Below are 18007 nucleotides of genomic sequence, written 5' to 3'. Positions count from 1 at the left end.
CCTTTCGAAAAATGCAGACGAACTCGTCAGACGAAGCCGCCACGGGATAATGGAGAAGTTTCTCTTCAGGGAAGAGACGTACATTTTGTTCCTGGTATGTCAAAGCGTCAAACGATGTCTTGTTCTTTTGAACAACGTACCCCAATAAGAATATGGTTGAATCTGAGGTTAAATTTAAGATTGTTTCATAACTTCTTAAGGATGAAGATTCGGAGGGGAGTCTGCCACCGACATTCGTCCGATATCGCCGCATTCTATTTTATCTTTTGTACCAAGCATTTCACAAGAATGTGATGTTATCAGATCCGAAATTATTTCATAACAATTTTAATTACTTGTTAGATCAAAAACCGGAATCCACTTCAAAAGCATGTGTAAACGACAGTCTTGTGGAGATATGCCCTGAGCCACCACCCACTCCAAAGCCCAAGCCTGACCTTAAACCCCGCCAGGTCTCAACCAACTCATCAAAAGAGACCCTGGAGCAGCCTGTAGTGGACGAAGATGAGGAAGAATTGCCCTACGCTGAGCTGCCCTCAGTACGAGAAGAGAACCTGGCAGAGTACATCCGAAGCAAAGACAAGGCAGGCAAGAAAGGATTCCCCACGGACTTCCAAGTAAGAAAAGCACGCAATGCAAGCCCCAAGATTAATGTATCTGAAGTCATTTTTGAGTGTTTATTGCTGTATTTGATTTCGCTAAATATTGTTTTGTTGTTGAGCGCATAAGAGCTGGGATTCATGTGCCCCGGGAGGTTCTGACGATAGTAGGCCTGCTGTAAATCTTCCCTAATGCAGTGGTGGTAAAACATCCACATCAAAAAACCCTTAATTTATCTCGGCATTATGGGCTTACTCCAAAAAGACATCACTATAAACAATTTGATAACTATTGATAGGGCGTTATTACAGTTCTATCACGTCTTTCCAATGATGAGGCATCTCTCCAACAATAGATGCAGTGCTGAATATTCATGAGTAGTAAACACGAGTTTACATGTACTGTATCTCCGTTGTGGTCATTCTCATGAATTTATTTGACCAGAAAAACTGATTATGGTGTGGATTGATTCTTGACTTACTATTACATGCTCGACTTTCTTTGTTGTAGACTTTGCCTAGAGGTTTGCTTCATCCGGCTACCGTGGCAGAGAAACCCGAGAACAAGACCAAAAACCGCTACGCTAACGTCCTTGCCTGTATGTCTACACTCTAGCACTTTCTAATACGGATAGATCTTTATATTTTCGGAATTGTCTGACTTTAAGACAGTCGTCTTCCCTTTGCTGTCAAGTGTATAGATTTTTCTTGTAGTAAATTAACAAAATGAGACTTAATATGTTCACGTTACAGTGTGATATATTTGCTTTTTTCGCAAGCATTAGAAAACAAAATCTGATTTTCGCAACCTAGATGACCATTCACGTGTAGTGTTGGAGCCGTTGGAGAATGACCCTCACTCGGATTATATCAATGCTTGCTTCGTGGATGTAAGTTGAGGACGTTTTCTGACATTCTTACAGCTTTACTCCATAAATTAAAATGGATTTTAACGCCGACGCAGAGATTTCCAAAAGAGGAAAATGTTAATAATGTACTTTGTAAAACAAAAGGCTCAACTCACGGATCAGTGTAAAGCCTGAGTATAGTGATAATTTGGAGCAGACTCTTGCCAAAAAAGTGTCTGTCAACCTTGCATTATTTTCTGGTGTAAGCCATTGTCATTCACGTGCACGTGCAAGCTCGAAAAAACTAAGTTTTAAACCGCTCTTTCCTCGTATCTGGGAATAGGCCTCATCTGTTCATTGTTGGATACAGATTTTCAACCAAAAATTCCAATGTTCTTCCTGGATTTGTTTCTGAGACGTATGTTTCCAAATATCCTTACCAATTATTTTGGCAATTGAGCCTCCAGAAATGTTATTATTGAAATATTGTATCATTTCAATGTATTTCTCACACAAGTGGCATTAAAATGTTTACAAAACTGTTTCTAAGCGACTTCTGGGTCTGTTTTTTTCTACAGGGGTACACAAAGGCAGACAAGTTTATTGCCAGTCAAGGTATTACATTTCACATTCTCTTTATCGGGTCAGGTTTTAAAAGCATTGTGATTTTTGATCAAGATGATTGAAATGCTCAGTAGTTAGATTTAAAAAGAAACGTATGAACATGTTTATAATACGTATGCTTTAACATTATCAGTCCAATTTATGTTTTTAGGACCAAACAAAGGCTCACTGGCGGACATATGGAGAATGGTGTGGCAGTATGACGTGGATAAGATTATAATGCTTACCAATCCAGTAGAGAATGGAAAGGTATGTACCTTTTCTGTTGTCGAAGAGACAAAGACTTAAAGTAAAACTTATTATATCTTTGTAAGGGGAGTGTTGAAGGCGTTACGTAAAACTAAAAGATGTTTTAAGAAAGCGAGTTGTCAAAGGAGAATACAAGAGTACCGTTAGTTGGCCTTCTGCTTGGTATGAAATAGATTTTTGTTTGGTAATGTTCCATTTTTACTTTCCATTTCAGTGCGATAGAAAGATTAAAATAGCAACTCACGAACTTGATAAAATCGGGATGACTGCCTGTTGGTAAAATGAGGAAAGAATTAACTTCAAATAATTGTCGAAAGAGTTGTGGTTCTTGTAAATTCCTCCTTATGAAGAGAGAAAATCTACTCCTTTGAGCTTTTTGATTTTACAATAGAATATTTTCACTTGAAACCATTCTGTTTGAGTAGATCAAGTGTCAGCAGTATTGGCCGGATACTGGGTCAAAAGTCTACTCCAACATCACAGTATCAGTTGCAGAAGAAAAGACATTCGTGGACTACACAATTCGAGTTTTCCACATAAACAAGGTAATTGATTTAAATGTTACTTAAATCATTCAATTCCAAGCATTATCCATTCGAGCAAAATAAATTACGTGTACTGGGAATATCGGCATACACATGACACTTCATTTAATGAAGCCGTGGTACGTTGGCACAGTGTGTCCGGTTAATTATGGAGATCTCACCGTTGAACCCCCCCCCCCAAAAAAAACTTGTTATTAATAATAACAAATAAGGAGGGTAAATATTTTATGTTTCTAATCTACATCAAACTTCAATATAGGGGTTTTGTCAGATCACTTATGATAACGTTTCAGATTTCTCGGCTGGTTCTGGCTACCTCAAACCATTTTCAAGGCGTCAAAATTCTTGCAGGTTGTCAGTGAGGAAGGAAGCCGTACAGTGAAGCAGTTTCATTTCAAAACCTGGCCGGACATGGAACCCCCTGAGTACCCGACTACTTTGCTCAACTTCATGCGCGTTGTGAACAAAGAACATAACAAGGGCCGAACTGTCATACACTGCAGGTAGGAAGGCAACTTCGGCTAGGCACAGAGCCGCTGTTGTTTTTGCACAATGTTAAAATACAAATTTTGTTTAATAACCGTTAAGTATATCCCGCCTAATAATGGCAATCATTGTCCCAGAAAGTCCGGATTGTGCTGGTAGATCTCTATTCCATTACAGTTTGCCGTTCTTTGGTGATTGGACGTTTGAACTGTATGGAACTTTTTCTCTAGGCTTAGAATATGGTTATAGAATTATTCGAATTGTGATAGAAGTATTTCTAAACAAGTTTTGAGCAAATGCCACATTTTTTCTTGACCAGCGCTGGTATTGGCCGCACAGGGACATACATCGCTCTGGACTCCATGCTAGATCAGATGCAGATGCAGCGTCGAGTTGATGTGCTTGGCTTCGTCTATCGAATGAGACAAAAACGAACCAAGATGGTGCAAACACCAGTAAGCAGAGGAGATTAAATTTGCTTTGAAATGTGCATTTTAATTTGAAATTTTCAACTTTTAAAATTGAACAGTTGTAACGAAAATGCACTTAAATTGGCAAATTTGTCTTAGAAATTACGATTCTCTTTAATCTTATTAATTTTGTGTTTGATAATCAGGAGCAGTACCGATTCGTCTTTGATGCCCTGCTAGCTGCCTCCATGACTGGTAACACAGCATATGAAGTTATTGATCTTCGTCGTCAGCTGACAGGTCTGAAAAACAAGGAAAAGGGTGTGAAGAAAACGGGCTTGGAAAAACAATTTGAGGTAACCGAAAGTGAAATATAACCTTGTCCACAAAACAAAAAATTGTTTACGTATGACCAACAATTTAATGGTGGAACTAATGCAAACTGCAAAGAGTGGTATACGTTTCCCCAGCCAATTTTACTTATAATAGTTGAAGTTTCACGAAGAACTTCAAACTCATTTTTAATTAAACGCTAGTCGTGTAGCACGGTGGTAAAGTCACTGTTTGGTCGCAATTTGGGGATGTTTGTGGGGGAGGAAATGAGGAGGGAATGACGGACAATGTCGCAGGTAGTCAATAGATCACAGGATTTACTGGGTTTTCTGTTTATACAATATGTAAGAGTTAATATTTTCATTTGGTTCAATGGTTTGGACCACTGTGGACAGGCAGCCGATAAAAAAGACCGGGAACACGATATGATTCATCATTAAATTTATACTCTCTGCCATGAAATATTTAATTAATCAATCATTCTTTTCGATCATTCATCTTCGTTGAAAGATCAGCAAATAATTTAAACATCCTTCCTCCGAATTAAGCGATTTCCTTCATTTTATCAAAGTGGATTTTCTCGGGGAAAATAAATGCGTATACAAGAAGACTGGAACAAAGTTCATTTTCATGTCACTGAAAACATGAAGAGCATGTTTGTCACCATGAAAAGAATAACAAAGCGAATGAACGACATCACATTATTATCACTAAAGTTTGAAGTAGATCAAAATACCGCAATTCAGATTTGATACAATTGACTTTTATTTAATTGTACCTGTTTATATGTTGTAAATGACTTCAGAATGGAGACGTGGGGAAACCGGGTTTCTATGAAAAAAACCCACAATTTGTTTACATGAATACTAATGCGAGGTTTTTTGGGGGGACGAACTCCAGTATTTAACTTCAAAACGTGTATTGCTGAAAGTGGTCGGAAAAGCCTATAGTGACAGTTTTCTGACGGTTGTACCCTTCTTAAACGAGCATGAATATCTGACGCCGTGTAGCCTTTTTGATAATGTCATTGCTTATAATAACCTACAAAGGGTATGCACCCAAACTGTACTTGTAGAAAACACAAAAAGGCTACTTAAACTACGGGAGCACAATAAATATCGGTAATGGGAGAGGCGGTGATTTGCAAAAAGAAACAGAGAACAAAGAGTGCAAATGGGAAGAGATGACAGTGGAAACAGGGTGCCTCTTCTCATGTGTTACTTTCGTTGGTATGGCAGTTTGTATCGATTACTGTACAATTAAAAAGCAGGCTGTCTTTTTCAATCGAAAGTACAACTGCTTATAAATCCTCTGGTGAGCATATGGAAAGAAATTCGACCCTGGTGAAGTGGAAATCCCACTTCCCCCATCATGTTGTCCGAGATAATTAGGTTGCAGTCGAAAATGGGACAGAAGATCACAGTGAAACAATTGTACCTCGATATTAAAAGAGTTTCTTTACCCTTGATTATAGGCCTTGAGCAAACTACTGGCAATGAAGCGCAGTGTGGAGAGAGAAACTGCGCAGACTGGACTGCGCACTGAGAATGTCAACAAGAATCGATTCTCTGATTTCCCTGCAAGTGAGTGCGCATATTGGCATTAATACTTTCGATGGGTCTCTGTAGCTTGTTGGTTTTGACGCTGTTTGCATCACATTTGTACCCTTTGGACAGTGTTTTTTTTTCTGTAACTTTTCCATTGTACGGGCCTTCAACTTTTTGCCATCGAAACCTCTGATTATCAAAATGTTGCTATCAAGAAGAAATTTTTGGTGTAATTCAAGTGAAGGGACTGAAAGAGGTAACTTCCTTTACGAAATATTAATAATATTTATTGATGCTTATTTGTCAATTTTCAAAATTAAATAAGGGCAACCTAAAACACTTCTTTTTGTCCTCCATACTGTGGATTCTTTATTGTAGTGTAATGAATTAATGATACATTTTTTTCCAGTAAGTCAGATTTGCACAGCTGAATTTGAGGTGAGAAATGTTAATGAGCAATGGTTGATGTTTGTCCTGAGGTTAAATGCATTCTGCTGTGAGGGGGAAAGAATCCTCTTTCGCTTAAATATGGTTTTACATACCTTGTCGTATATATGTTTAGGAACGACACACCGTGTTGTTTCAGTAAAGTACTTCATACGTGCATTTACTTCGCAAACTATGCCTTCACTTGACCATCGTATCTCATTTTAAGTCAAGAGCTATTTACGTGAACTAGAACAAAGACAATCCTTTATTATTGTTTACCATCTTATTTGATGATTAGTTGAAAAAAAACTCTTAGAGTGCTTGGGGTAATTAGTGAAACATATTCAGGAAGTACTACAATGATAATGACGTCCGGTTGGGCTTGTTTCCACAGAGCAACGTTCCCGGGCAGTGTTGATGACGAGCGTGTATGAAAATGACACCGATTACATCAACGCACATTTCCTACCGGTAAGTTAGACGATTACTTTAGCTGCAAATACATGTCAGCCAATTGTCGTCCAGAGCTCCGGGATGTTATCAGCATTTTTACCCTTTCACTGCACAAACTTCGTCATAAAGAATAAATTTGTAGACAGTTTCGATGAGGTATTAGAGGTTTCCACAGTGTCAAAACAATCCCACTCCACAAGGCATCAGTTGTACTGTGGCTAAAACATTAGCCCTAGAATGCTGACATCAATTAGCTCCCCAAACTTCAAATTGAAATCCGAGTTTGCATGAAACAAGTGATAGGACAAAGGATCTACCTTGCCATCATTGAAGCCGGGCTCATGTAAGTTCTTCCACAAGTCTGTTATGATTTCGGTTTTACACCTTTAGGAGTTCCTTTACAGAAGCAGTCACTACAAAGAAGCAGGAAGAAAAATGAAAAAGAAATACCTGCAGGAACTTGTGGTGGGCTCGGCTTTTATATATAAATTTTCATACTTAAACAGGGCTACCGCAAGAAGAGCATGTATATCAGTACGCAGATGCCTATGCCAAACACCGTAGCAGATATTTGGCGATTGGTGTATGACTACAAAGTGGGTTGCATTGTCATGTTGAACCCGCTGGATCCAGCCAATGAGGTAAAGTCATATTGCAGATACACGTGTTTGTATTTGTGTTTGACAAGTGCGTCAATAAAAAAGCGAAAACAGTGCTTGATTGAGCTGTTAACTTCGATCCAGACGTATTTGTGAGAAGTAAACTATAAAAGGTTCTGCCTATTTGTTCTTAGGATGTACACTTTCCTGTGAATGGTAAGCAAGGTCGAAAGATTCAAAACTTTTTGAAGTGTAAGCGAGATGACATCAAGACACTGGGAGATTTCAAACAACCTTTTGTTTCTCTTCGCCTAAAGTTTTTCTGTTATTCATTCCTGCTTTTCATAGTTAAGTCCTTTTTGTTTCGCTTTACAGACTATGTGCCAGTACTGGCCAGAGAAAAAGGGTTCGACAATAGAATTTGGCCCACTTCTTGTCAAGCTAAAAGAGACAAACAAGTATGACAATGTAATACAACGGGTGTTTACTCTGAGAAACAAGGACCTCAAGGTAATCAAAATGCAAGGCATTGTCCAATTCTTTTCCAGAAACCCAGTAGTTTATTATGATGGCCGAATACAGTTTTACTAGCCACTCGCAAAAAGCAATGCGACGGAAACGTTGAGAGAGTAAGTCATGCAGGCTCAGACCGAAGGCCGACATTATGGTGGTTTGGTTTAGATTGAAACCCACACCCCCCGGCCACCTTCCACAATACCGTTGTACTGTGCAGAAAGTATTTTGAATAAAAAAATCTACAGGATACGAATGTTTTATATTCATTGCAAATCAAACGTTTATTAAAATAAAGTTCTATGAGAGATTTTTCCTGCCAACAAACAAGTGTAAACTGCATGTCATTTGAAACGATTCAAAAGGCCAATGGTATCGCCTCAAATGAATAAATCACGTGCACTTTCAACCTCAGCTTGGCAACCAATCGTCTTCAATTCTCACTATAATTGCAGACTGAAGAGGAACCCCGCACTGTCTGCCAGTTTGAGTGTTTGGACTGGCCCTCCAATGAGGACACGCCCACCTCCTTACAAGGAATGTTAACTCTCATGGGACTTACTCAAGAGTGGCTTGACAAGGACACACCTATCGTGGCTCACTGCATGTTAGTAAAGTTGATCTGATAAGAGATTCTTGTGAGAACATGAGACATAATACGAACTTTGTGTAGGAGTTTGCAGCAAGTTTGCATGTTTATATATTGTAACGTTGACCACTTCTGCTGGGTCTGTCCACATTAACAATTGAGACACAATCAGGCCTTCTTGTAGGTTTCTTTGGCTCTCGGCCATTCATTTCAGCAGACGTTTTCTGACATTCACTCCAGACGAAAAAAAAAAAAACTCTACGAAACAATGTGCTTCTAACAACATTATTACGCCGGCGCCGCGGCAACGGGTCTCCCGGGCTTACCGGGAGGGGCCCACCACACGGCTCTGCCGCTACAATATATATTTTTTCTATCTAGGGTAACTGAAAACAACGGCTTTGAGGAAAGTCTGTGGAAGAATATCTATGACAATTTATTTCTTGCAGTTGATGACAAAACTGATAGCTTGGGTAGTGAATTTTAAACTCTTTTATTTACAATCAATACATTTTTTCCTTGCAGCGATGGCATGGGTCGCAGTGCAGTCTACTTCGCTCTGATGTCACTTCTGGAACAGTCTAAAGAGGAGAAAGTTGTAGACGTGTTTCAAGCCGTGTTCCGCCTCCGGATGGCACACCAAAACATGATGTACTCAGTGGTAAGTCTGCCGTGTAGATACTGCATCTCAAGAGTATTGATTTTATACCATGCATTTCATATTTCAGCCTGATGTCACTTTTTCACCTTATCAAAAGATTACTCACTGCGTGTCTTCCAAGAAGTCTAATGGCGTCTGTCCAAATGAATCATGAATATGCATGCCTTTATAAAGTTGAAAAGAATTCAATTCGAAGGCTTGTGGCTTAAATGAAAAAGGGAAAAAGCTGTCAAACATGCTTAAAAATTATAGAAGGGAACCAGCGTTCACTCCCGAGAATACCATTTTGTTGTCGCAACTGGGACCATAATACTGTGCAGTTTGGTGCAGTGATATTCATTGGTTTTCAGGATTCGACAAAATATTTTCTCGCGTAACCAAGAATCCTGAGCAGTTCCATATTCAGATGTTAAACAAATGTTTTCAATGATGTTTAACCACTTGTATATTATGCGATTGGAATGGGATCATTTTTTTACAGGAGCACTACGCACTGTGCTATGAAGTTCTTCAGTTGTACTTGGATTCCAATGTCATCTATGCCAACCTGTAGAACGCTGACTTGCAGCAACACCTTCACCTCAAATACCATTGGTAAACTGATGAAAAGGGTTCCAACTTTGTGAAATCCAAAGCTCCGCTTACCGCACAATTTAAAGTAATATTTTCCTATTTCAGTGACTTGGGTCTATTGTGACTCAACCATTCATTCAGTGAATCCAGGTCGTTGCGGCAGTAGAACATCTACCGCTGTAAATACCTGTTTTAGCAAAGTTCGCGGTTTTTGCTATTTGGAATTAAATTACAGATTGTTTAAATACGCACGTTAGTATAGTATAACAATTCATTCGGTGACATAATTCATTACACCATCAACCTTATTAGCAAAGTTCGTGCCTTTGGGACTTTGATAATCCTGAGGTTCAAATTTTTTAGTTACATCACAAAGACAGGTGTTAATAAATGTCTTTATGATATGTTCGACTTGAAAACTATCCAATGCGCATTAGTTTAGCGCACACGTGAACCTTACATGAACCTTTTGAAAATGCGATTTTGACTTTTCACTTCCCCCTATTTAATAACTCGTTAGATCACTAATGTTAGCAACAGAAGGGACAAAGTTCGATAGTACGACTATTTTTGGATGTTTTTTCTCTGGAGACCTAGGAAAATCTTCAAGCCTAAGAACAAGGTCAAGTTGGTTGCTATTTACCCGGAATGGCAGGGATTTTTCGACGCGAGCCGTTGAATCTTTTGGCCACATGTAAAAAAGAAACAATATCGGGATAGTGGTTTCCCCTTTTAAATTACTCATCTCTAGGCTGTGCAGAGCACATTGTAATGTTTACTCAGAGGTCAGTGTTTCTTAAGACTTAAATACTTTTTTCAGTTGGTAATGCACAAGGCTTGGAAGTAAATGTTTTACGTAAACGTAACAAAAGTAACCATTTATGCTGCGTGATTTTTTTCTCTCCCACGATATTTTATGGTTTTGTGGGAAAAGAATCAAATTGCCAACAGATATTCAGAAGGTTTAGAGTGGCATAACAGTAGAGCTGTCTAGTTTGCATTTTCAACTACATTAACAAATGGCAATGATATACTATATTGAAGTTGCTGTTCTTTTTTCTGTTTTGATTTAATGCATTTTCCTATGAAAAACACCAACGCAGTGAAAAGTCTGTAGTTAGAAATTTAAAAATTCAAATGCATGCAACTGAGGTTCATAACGCATCAAAGACGTAGTTTTGAGTCCACCAAGCTTTTATGCATAGGAAAATATTAAATTCATTAAGTTTTGCTTGTTTTGGGTAGTATTGCCACTTCACCGATTGTTTCAACGAATAAATTTATTTTATTCCCACGGTCAAAATATTTACCACCATGAAGAAATGCTTGTGATCGTGGTTTAGCATGTTGATTTTTGCGCTGTTCCAAATATCAAAGTTTTCGGATTATATTGCAGGTTTAGCTGGTAATAATCGCTTGAATGTACGTGAAACATATAAAAACATAGATAGAAGTACGATATAAAAGCGACTCAACGTAGCACTGTTCTGCTATCTATGTTTATAGGATCACTGTTGTTGGCAAGGTATGCAGAAACTTCAGAAAGCGTGAATTTAAACACTATGGATGGATTCAGATGTGTGTGTGTGTTTTTTCAAAAGCAACGGAATTTTTAACAAAACTATAAACAAGATTATCATAAATAGGTGTTTACATGAAATGACTAGCATTTTGATGCAAGGCGTTGAATGTGTGATAAAAAGTCTATCGAAAGAAGCAATATCTTGTGCGTATTTGTAAGAACATGCTTTTGAAATCAGGCGTTTGTGCTGGGCACAGTAGTGGTGTACATGTTAATCAGTTCAGTGTATACAGATGCTAATAAAAAAGCTTAAATGTAGTGCAAACGTACTGAGTGAAACCCTTTATGCTTTGTATGTTTCGTTACTAGGAACTCTTTGAAAACGACTTGTCCTGTGTAAAAATTGTGTGATTTTCTGTAAATATTCAGAAAGTTGGGAGTTAGATAACGGTAATCGGGCATATTCTGCGACTTTCAAATCCAGTTCCTCGATAATATGTGTTTTCTACACGTAGCGTTCGTGGAAATTACTGGTAGTTTTTCCATGTTGTTTCACGAGCCCCCCCCCCGTGCCGTCATGATAAATGTACCCTAGTTACGCCACTGAGGCACGACCATTCGCTCTTTGCACGCTGCCGCTATAATCATGCACAGTCTCGATCTGGCAGCTTTACACAATCAATGAACAGCCGGTTCAGTGATGCACTGATTTTGGGCGTGCTGCGTTAGTCAGTACCATGCGATTGGAAAAAGCGTTTGTGGCGCGATTGTACAAGCTGCCAGTTCGATGACAGTAAAGTTACTTTGATATTGGACATTGGACACTCCCATAGGTTTCTACAGGGTATATCATATTTGTCTTGACATTGGACATTCCCTGTATAATCCTATGTGTTGAGAAAAATCAGACATTCGCTGTGCAAACCTACAAGAATGTCCAATATCAAACTGACGTTACTGCCATGCCAGTTCGAGGCTGGTGGATGCTTCCATATTTATTTGAACAGATAAAGTCAGAGAAAACGTGTTTTCCTTTGAGATACTCTTTAATATCGATTCGTTTTTCAAGCTGAAGTCCATTCAGATAGCTTGAGGAAGGGTAGAAACATTTCATGGAACTGTTACATGCGTGATTACTTGAAATGCTTTGATGTGAAGTTGTATTTTGTTTTAATGTGCACAGGGATTTTTTTAAACTTTCAATATTCATGTTTTAACGTATACATTAGCGCTATGTCGAATCTCTCTGATCTTGAAAATGAAGACTGTAACAAACACAAAACAACCAAAATATTCAATTCATATTTTTTTATTTACAAGTACTTCCAGATGTAAAAACAGGAACATACAATTAAATAGCAAGATGATGTCTTCTTGTTGCAAAATCAAACAAAGTTACTACCTTATCAGTAAAGATAAGGCAACGCAAACAAACGGATATAAACGCTCACCCCTAAGAAATGTACATATTTCAACATTACAAACCTCGCAAAAGTAACAATATTCATTGTTGGTATCATAAAATATAGACACAAAAATTGTCCTGTGATTGAAACAAGCCTTTTTTTGTCTAAGTTACATCTTAAATTTTGAAGTTGCAGAAACAACGGCAATAATAGTGATCACAAACCACAAATCGTAACCAAGCTCGCAGGATGATGCATAAAATTCGCAATACGGTAATGGAAATAGTTCGGTGCAGACGAACCTCACGAATAAGAGGTCCTTCGGACTTTCGACATTACCTTATTTATAAACTTATAACCTAAACATCAATGAAAAATAATGAATTTGGGACCTAATTAATCTTTGTTATAAGCAAAAGGTATAAAACAGTGCTCCTATTTCGGAGGTTTGACTGTTTTGAAAGGTAGGTTATTTTACAACAAACCAACTCTCTTTACGTCAGCTCGAAGATGTTAGTGCTCATGCCGGCTACAGCCGAGTCACGAATAAGAAAATGCCAGCGTATGGAGCAGATCGGGAAAGCCATCCCTTCCATTAGGCATAAGGGAAAGGTAAAGTGTGGACGATGTCTCTGGTTTAAATTCCGGATGGTCCTTCTGTTACCTTTTTTCCAGTTTATTACCGGGCTTGTTGTTTAATATCCTCATCACGTGTGTGGCTGTACAGAGTTTTGAATGGAAAAAGTCAATAAAATGCGTTATCGACGTTACACTTCACTTATAAGTGTGGCACATCTATTACATAATACGGTGACATTTTACTTCCACGGTTCGAATGTCGCCATATTGGTGGGAAAGCCTCGTTTATTAACAGCGGTGGGTAGTACGATAGGGTTGATACGCTGACAGGGCCGGGTGCCGTGCACACACGCTGACATTCTCGAATGAAAGAAAACAATTTTCATCCTAAAACTTATTGCGCTGTTGAATATCAAAATTAAAATTATAATTTTGTGCAAAATATCGTTTTGGAATTAAAAGCATGCTGTGGCGATTAATGCGTTTCTTGCCACATCCGGAGCAAGATTTAGCTTTAAGAAAACAATCGTTATGTAAAACTGAAAACTTCTAAACAAAAAACAATAAAACCACAAAAATCACAACGTGGCACGAAAACAGTACATCTATTACACAATACGGTGACATTTTACTTCCACGGTTCGAATGTCGCCATGTTGGTGGGAAAGCCTGGTTTACAGCGGTGGGTAGTAAGATAGGGTTGCTACGCTGACAGGGCCGGGTGCCCTGCACACGTACTGGCATTCTTTAATGAAAGAAAACAATTTTCATCCTGAAATTCATTGCGCTCTTGAATATCAAAATTAAAATTGTAATTTTGTGCAAAAATCGTTCTGGAATGAAAAGCATGCTGTTGCGTTTAACTGCGTTTCTAGCCACATCCGGAGCAAGATTTAACTTCAAGAAAATAATCGTTATGTAAAACTGAAAACGTCTAAACAAACAATGAAACCACAAAAATTACAACGTGGCACGAAAACAGAACTCGCTGAATGAAATGCTGAAAACGAATGATAACCCACACACAATGACCTATTTAAACACTGCGCATGTATGTGTTCCTCTTGGCAGTGTAAGGAGTTCTGCTTTTCTGAATATAGCAACATCCGCTAAGATGGCAACATGCTTTTTTAACTCACTGTCACTGTCTTTGGCAGAGGGCCATGAGGTAAGAATCAATTTCAAACAGCCAAATTCTGCCTTACTCTAAGCAATAAAAATACACATATATAAATAATGGCACACTATTTCAAACAAGCCGATTTAATTAGTTGGTCTGAGGTATGGACATTAAACAAAAAAGGTCCAACGCGCATTTTACTCGTACGACGATGCTACTGTAGCATCTGACAATGGAGACTATTTGGCATGAAGCATGATACGATGGACGGCATAAACATTGAAAGTCTGCTTTTTTTCAACATGTCTTTCTTCACTGTGCAGTGTGTATCATTGGCAGATTCTGTCATGGCGAGCGATGGCAAGTGATGGCTTTGCAAAACGCTGTTGATTTACGTCAGTCATCGTTTTTGCTACGCAATTTCTGGCAAAGCATGGCTGGCCCTTGGTACATTTACAACGATTCAAAAATATTAAAAACTGCCGACACCTATTACTTTAAAAACGTTTAAACACCAAACTAATACCATGGCAACAGTTGTTTAATACCTAGCTTAAGATGAAGTTTCTGCAAACTCGGACGGTCCGTATTTATAACATGAAGAAGATAGGTCTATTCCCAGGGTTTTAATAACTAATCTAAAAGAAAGCAGCACCGTTGTCGAGACAATCACAGATCCACCAGGAAACAAGACTCCTAACAACGTGACAAAGGATCAAACGATTTCGATGCAGCTCATTTGAATGGCTTGTAACTTGATTTAAGACTGGAGGTCTGGTGATGGTCTTAAGATGGCTTTGCAGGGTGTAACTAGAGCACATACAAGGAAATCCACTACTGAAGTCACCAAAGTGATGGTACATGTATCTCATCGGATTGGTATACATTTCTGTAGAAAACTGAGACATGTACACTTGGACGTCAAGCTCTGCCACGCTTGAACGATCACGTTTAATCTTGTAATCCCATCAGATAGATGGGCAGGCCTACAGTCTTCATTAATGATATGACAGACAACGCCAGGTGCAAGTGTGAATGGCCATTCTTAGAGTAACTAAAGAATAGTTTCAGTTACTCCTGCTTTCTTCATTTCATTTTCTGTGGTATCAAGATAAATCCTTCGAAGTGTTAAATTATTGCATATAATTTCTAACATCAAAGTTTTGTTTACACAAGTCATGGAGAGCAAATCTCACTCCAATTTATCATTTCTTACCTTTGATATTTAAACTTTTAAAACATTAAAATAAGTGTACTGCACAAAATCAGCCTCTTGCGTTGCTGTCAAACTATCTTCAAATAAAATCATGATACGGTCATTTTGTACCTCTCGTGCAGCAATATTGTGGAATGGAAGTCACCATGATGTAAGTCAATAAAGAGAAAAAAGACAGCCTTTCTGATAAAAACTTCTCCAAACATATAAAATGTTTTGTACTTTATTTACAGCATAGTTACTTTCAGATGATGTTTTGTCACTTTTTCAGCCTCTGAAGATTAATTCCCATCTTATCCCTGATGATGTTTCCCATACATAATAAATTGCTATCAATTTGACCAGCACTCTGCCATGTCCTGAATCAAGTCCCAATAAACCCCCCAATTTTTAGACATGTAATAAATGTTGAGTTATTCTCATAACTCTGTCCTTGCCGCCCCTCGACTCTTCTTCATGGCTTCCTGCTCCTCCCAAGTTTCCCTGAACAAGACGGCAGCCTTGTTGAACTCCTGCTCCTGGTAACGCGGGTCCTCGGTGAACCAGAGAGCTAGAGCACACCGACGGCCGGACAGGACTGCCTTGACACCGTGGAGGTTCTCCTCACCGGCAGAGAAGCCCACCAACCGGCCACACTTGGGCTTTAAATGGGCCTATGGGGGCAGGGGTAGGAGGTAAGGGTGGTTGGTGAGAGGGTGGGGGTAAAGGAGGAGGGTTGGGATGGGATGGTGAGGAAACAAGGTAGAGGTAAGGTGAGAGTAAGGGTAGGGGGAGGGTAAAGAAACACCAGAAATATATGTGGGTGTGGGGTGCAAACACGGGGGTATGAAGTAGGGGCAGGAGCGGGCACAGGGGTAAGGGTAAGGAATGGTAGAGTTAGATTAGGGGTAGAGGTAACAGAAAGAAGACATTACATTTGTTTACTTCCAAGGAGTATTTCTATCTTGCTCTTTGCTCGCCTCATTCTGAAACTCTCACGGCTTGGTGCAGCCACTGTATTGAGTCTAGTCTCTGGCCAATGCAGATGCCATTCTTTGGCTACACTGAGCTCTAATAGGGGCGATTCACAATAGAGTGCACACGCTGGTTCTCTGGCTAATGTATTTTACACATATAACTGTGCATGACGTGTTCACGTCAGTACTCTGTCACGGGTGCAGTTATTTCCCGCAACCGCAGCCAATTGGATGCAACCCCTTTTGTCCTCGAACACCCTCTAAACACATTTCAACACATACCTGATAGGTCATGTTGGGGTGTGCAAACACGAATTCCCCTCCTTCAAAGTCTTCATTGAGGTAGAGTATGGCGCTCCAGTCCCGCCATGTGTAGGCGGGCGGGGTCTTGTGGCACACGTGGGCATCGTCTAAGTTACAGTTATCTGCATGGATTGGGTGGCTGAGGTCTGTTCTGGAAGGTGTAGAATCTGGCCACCAAAGAACAAATGGGGAAGAGTATTGAGTTCATTTCCTCAAAGAGAGACTTCTTTTGATGTAACATTTCTCTGAAGTACGTGTACCATATGTAACCCTAAACTTCAGTTAAAAGGGCCCATGCTGCACTGAAAACTTCAAAGTTGTGAAGAAAAATGTTTGAATGAAGCTATCATAGTAGTAACTGCAATGGCAAGTGATCACCGATTAACTACATGTCATGTGGTCTTGTAACATGAGCTATATGTCTTCAAATAATCCATGCCAAAGGCATCCCTACAGCTTTGGCAAAATTTATCCTTTTACATGTCGACATACAGCTGATTTGACTTGCAAATTGCCAGCTAATGACCAGATAATTGTGAAAATCACTTTTGAATAACCTGCACAGGTACCCTTCCTTACTTTTTTTAAAGCACAACTCCTCAAGTGTTTACGATGTTTTGTTGTACAGAAGTGTTGCAACCAATTTTCAGAAAAACCTTTCATTTACTTAAATCGCAAAAAAAAAAAAATGAGAGAGCTAGACAGAGCTATTTTTGGGAGGGAAAACGGCCAATCCAAATTCCTGACTCTACCCTAATCATTCCCTGAACAGTAACTGTGTATAATCCACCATGTAGAGCTTCAGATTTTACACGTTTGCATAGCTAATCATGTTATTCAAAACCCATTTCCCTTGTGAGAGATGCTACTGTTTGCTCAATGAGGTCAGACCAGTGTCTAACAGACAAGTGTAAAATGCTCATGTTTACTGCATGTAAATTTATATTGGGAAACAGTAGAGGAGGACTGGTGTTCACTAGCATCTCCCTGAAATGATCTTAAACCCATCTGTACTTTGATACTGAGTCATACATGTACCTGGTTCAGCTGTCCGGCACACGAGATGTGAGAAGGAGAAGTAGAGCTCCCCCTTCACCGTGAAGTACCTCTTCAAGAAGATGCGACTCTTTTCCGCCAAGTGCATGTACGTGGCGGGTAGAACCAATGGTACTCGGCCAACTTTGGCAGCCTTCAGAAAAAAACGACAAACATTGAAAACAAATTCAGTAAATTTTACAAGCATTCGAAAAACATGAATACAAGTCCCCTCTCTGCAGGGCACTGGCATCTTCACGACAAGATGTCTAAAAATAAAACTACTACATGTATGTAAGTTCAAACTATACAGCGCCATCCACAATTAAGTACCCTTCGAGGTTTGAGGCCTCGCACGTCCCTTGAAAAAAATAGCTCCCCTTGAAGAATTTCAATAGAATGAAAATGTGTG

At 39.2% G+C, this 18007-nt stretch overlaps 2 protein-coding genes across 3 annotated transcripts in view; one reads left to right on the top strand and one right to left on the bottom strand.

Moving 5' to 3' along the window:
- Positions 1-11305, top strand: part of LOC110990759 (uncharacterized) — a 58398-nt gene extending 47093 nt beyond the window's left edge. Inside the window, exons 18-34 of the mRNA XM_087131451.1 lie at positions 18-94; positions 343-617; positions 1111-1198; positions 1413-1489; positions 2026-2062; positions 2223-2320; positions 2746-2865; positions 3217-3368; positions 3671-3806; positions 3968-4117; positions 5569-5677; positions 6465-6541; positions 7030-7164; positions 7498-7632; positions 8091-8242; positions 8750-8885; positions 9367-11305. Of these exons, the coding sequence (XP_086987577.1) occupies positions 18-94; positions 343-617; positions 1111-1198; positions 1413-1489; positions 2026-2062; positions 2223-2320; positions 2746-2865; positions 3217-3368; positions 3671-3806; positions 3968-4117; positions 5569-5677; positions 6465-6541; positions 7030-7164; positions 7498-7632; positions 8091-8242; positions 8750-8885; positions 9367-9438 (2026 nt within the window). The 3' untranslated portion in view covers positions 9439-11305. The remainder of the gene's footprint in view (positions 1-17; positions 95-342; positions 618-1110; positions 1199-1412; positions 1490-2025; positions 2063-2222; positions 2321-2745; positions 2866-3216; positions 3369-3670; positions 3807-3967; positions 4118-5568; positions 5678-6464; positions 6542-7029; positions 7165-7497; positions 7633-8090; positions 8243-8749; positions 8886-9366) is intronic.
- Positions 11306-13718: 2413 nt separating this feature from the next.
- LOC110983136 (prolyl 3-hydroxylase 1-like) overlaps positions 13719-18007 on the bottom strand; it is a 42061-nt gene continuing 37772 nt past the window's right edge. For both annotated transcript variants that reach the window (XM_087130977.1, XM_087130978.1), the window contains exons 8-10: positions 17599-17749; positions 16540-16727; positions 13719-15954 (exon numbers count right to left, since the gene is read on the bottom strand). In XM_087130977.1, coding sequence (XP_086987103.1) covers positions 15721-15954; positions 16540-16727; positions 17599-17749 — 573 coding nt within the window. In that variant the 3' untranslated portion in view covers positions 13719-15720. The remainder of the gene's footprint in view (positions 15955-16539; positions 16728-17598; positions 17750-18007) is intronic.

This window comes from Acanthaster planci, linkage group LG21 (genome assembly GCF_054643075.1).
Source record: "Acanthaster planci isolate LZ-2023a linkage group LG21, COTS_SCS, whole genome shotgun sequence".
In the NCBI taxonomy this organism is placed as follows: Eukaryota; Metazoa; Echinodermata; class Asteroidea; order Valvatida; family Acanthasteridae; genus Acanthaster; species Acanthaster planci.
The sequence above is the reverse complement of the archived record's forward strand: the minus strand, read 5'-3'. Positions and strand labels throughout refer to the sequence as shown.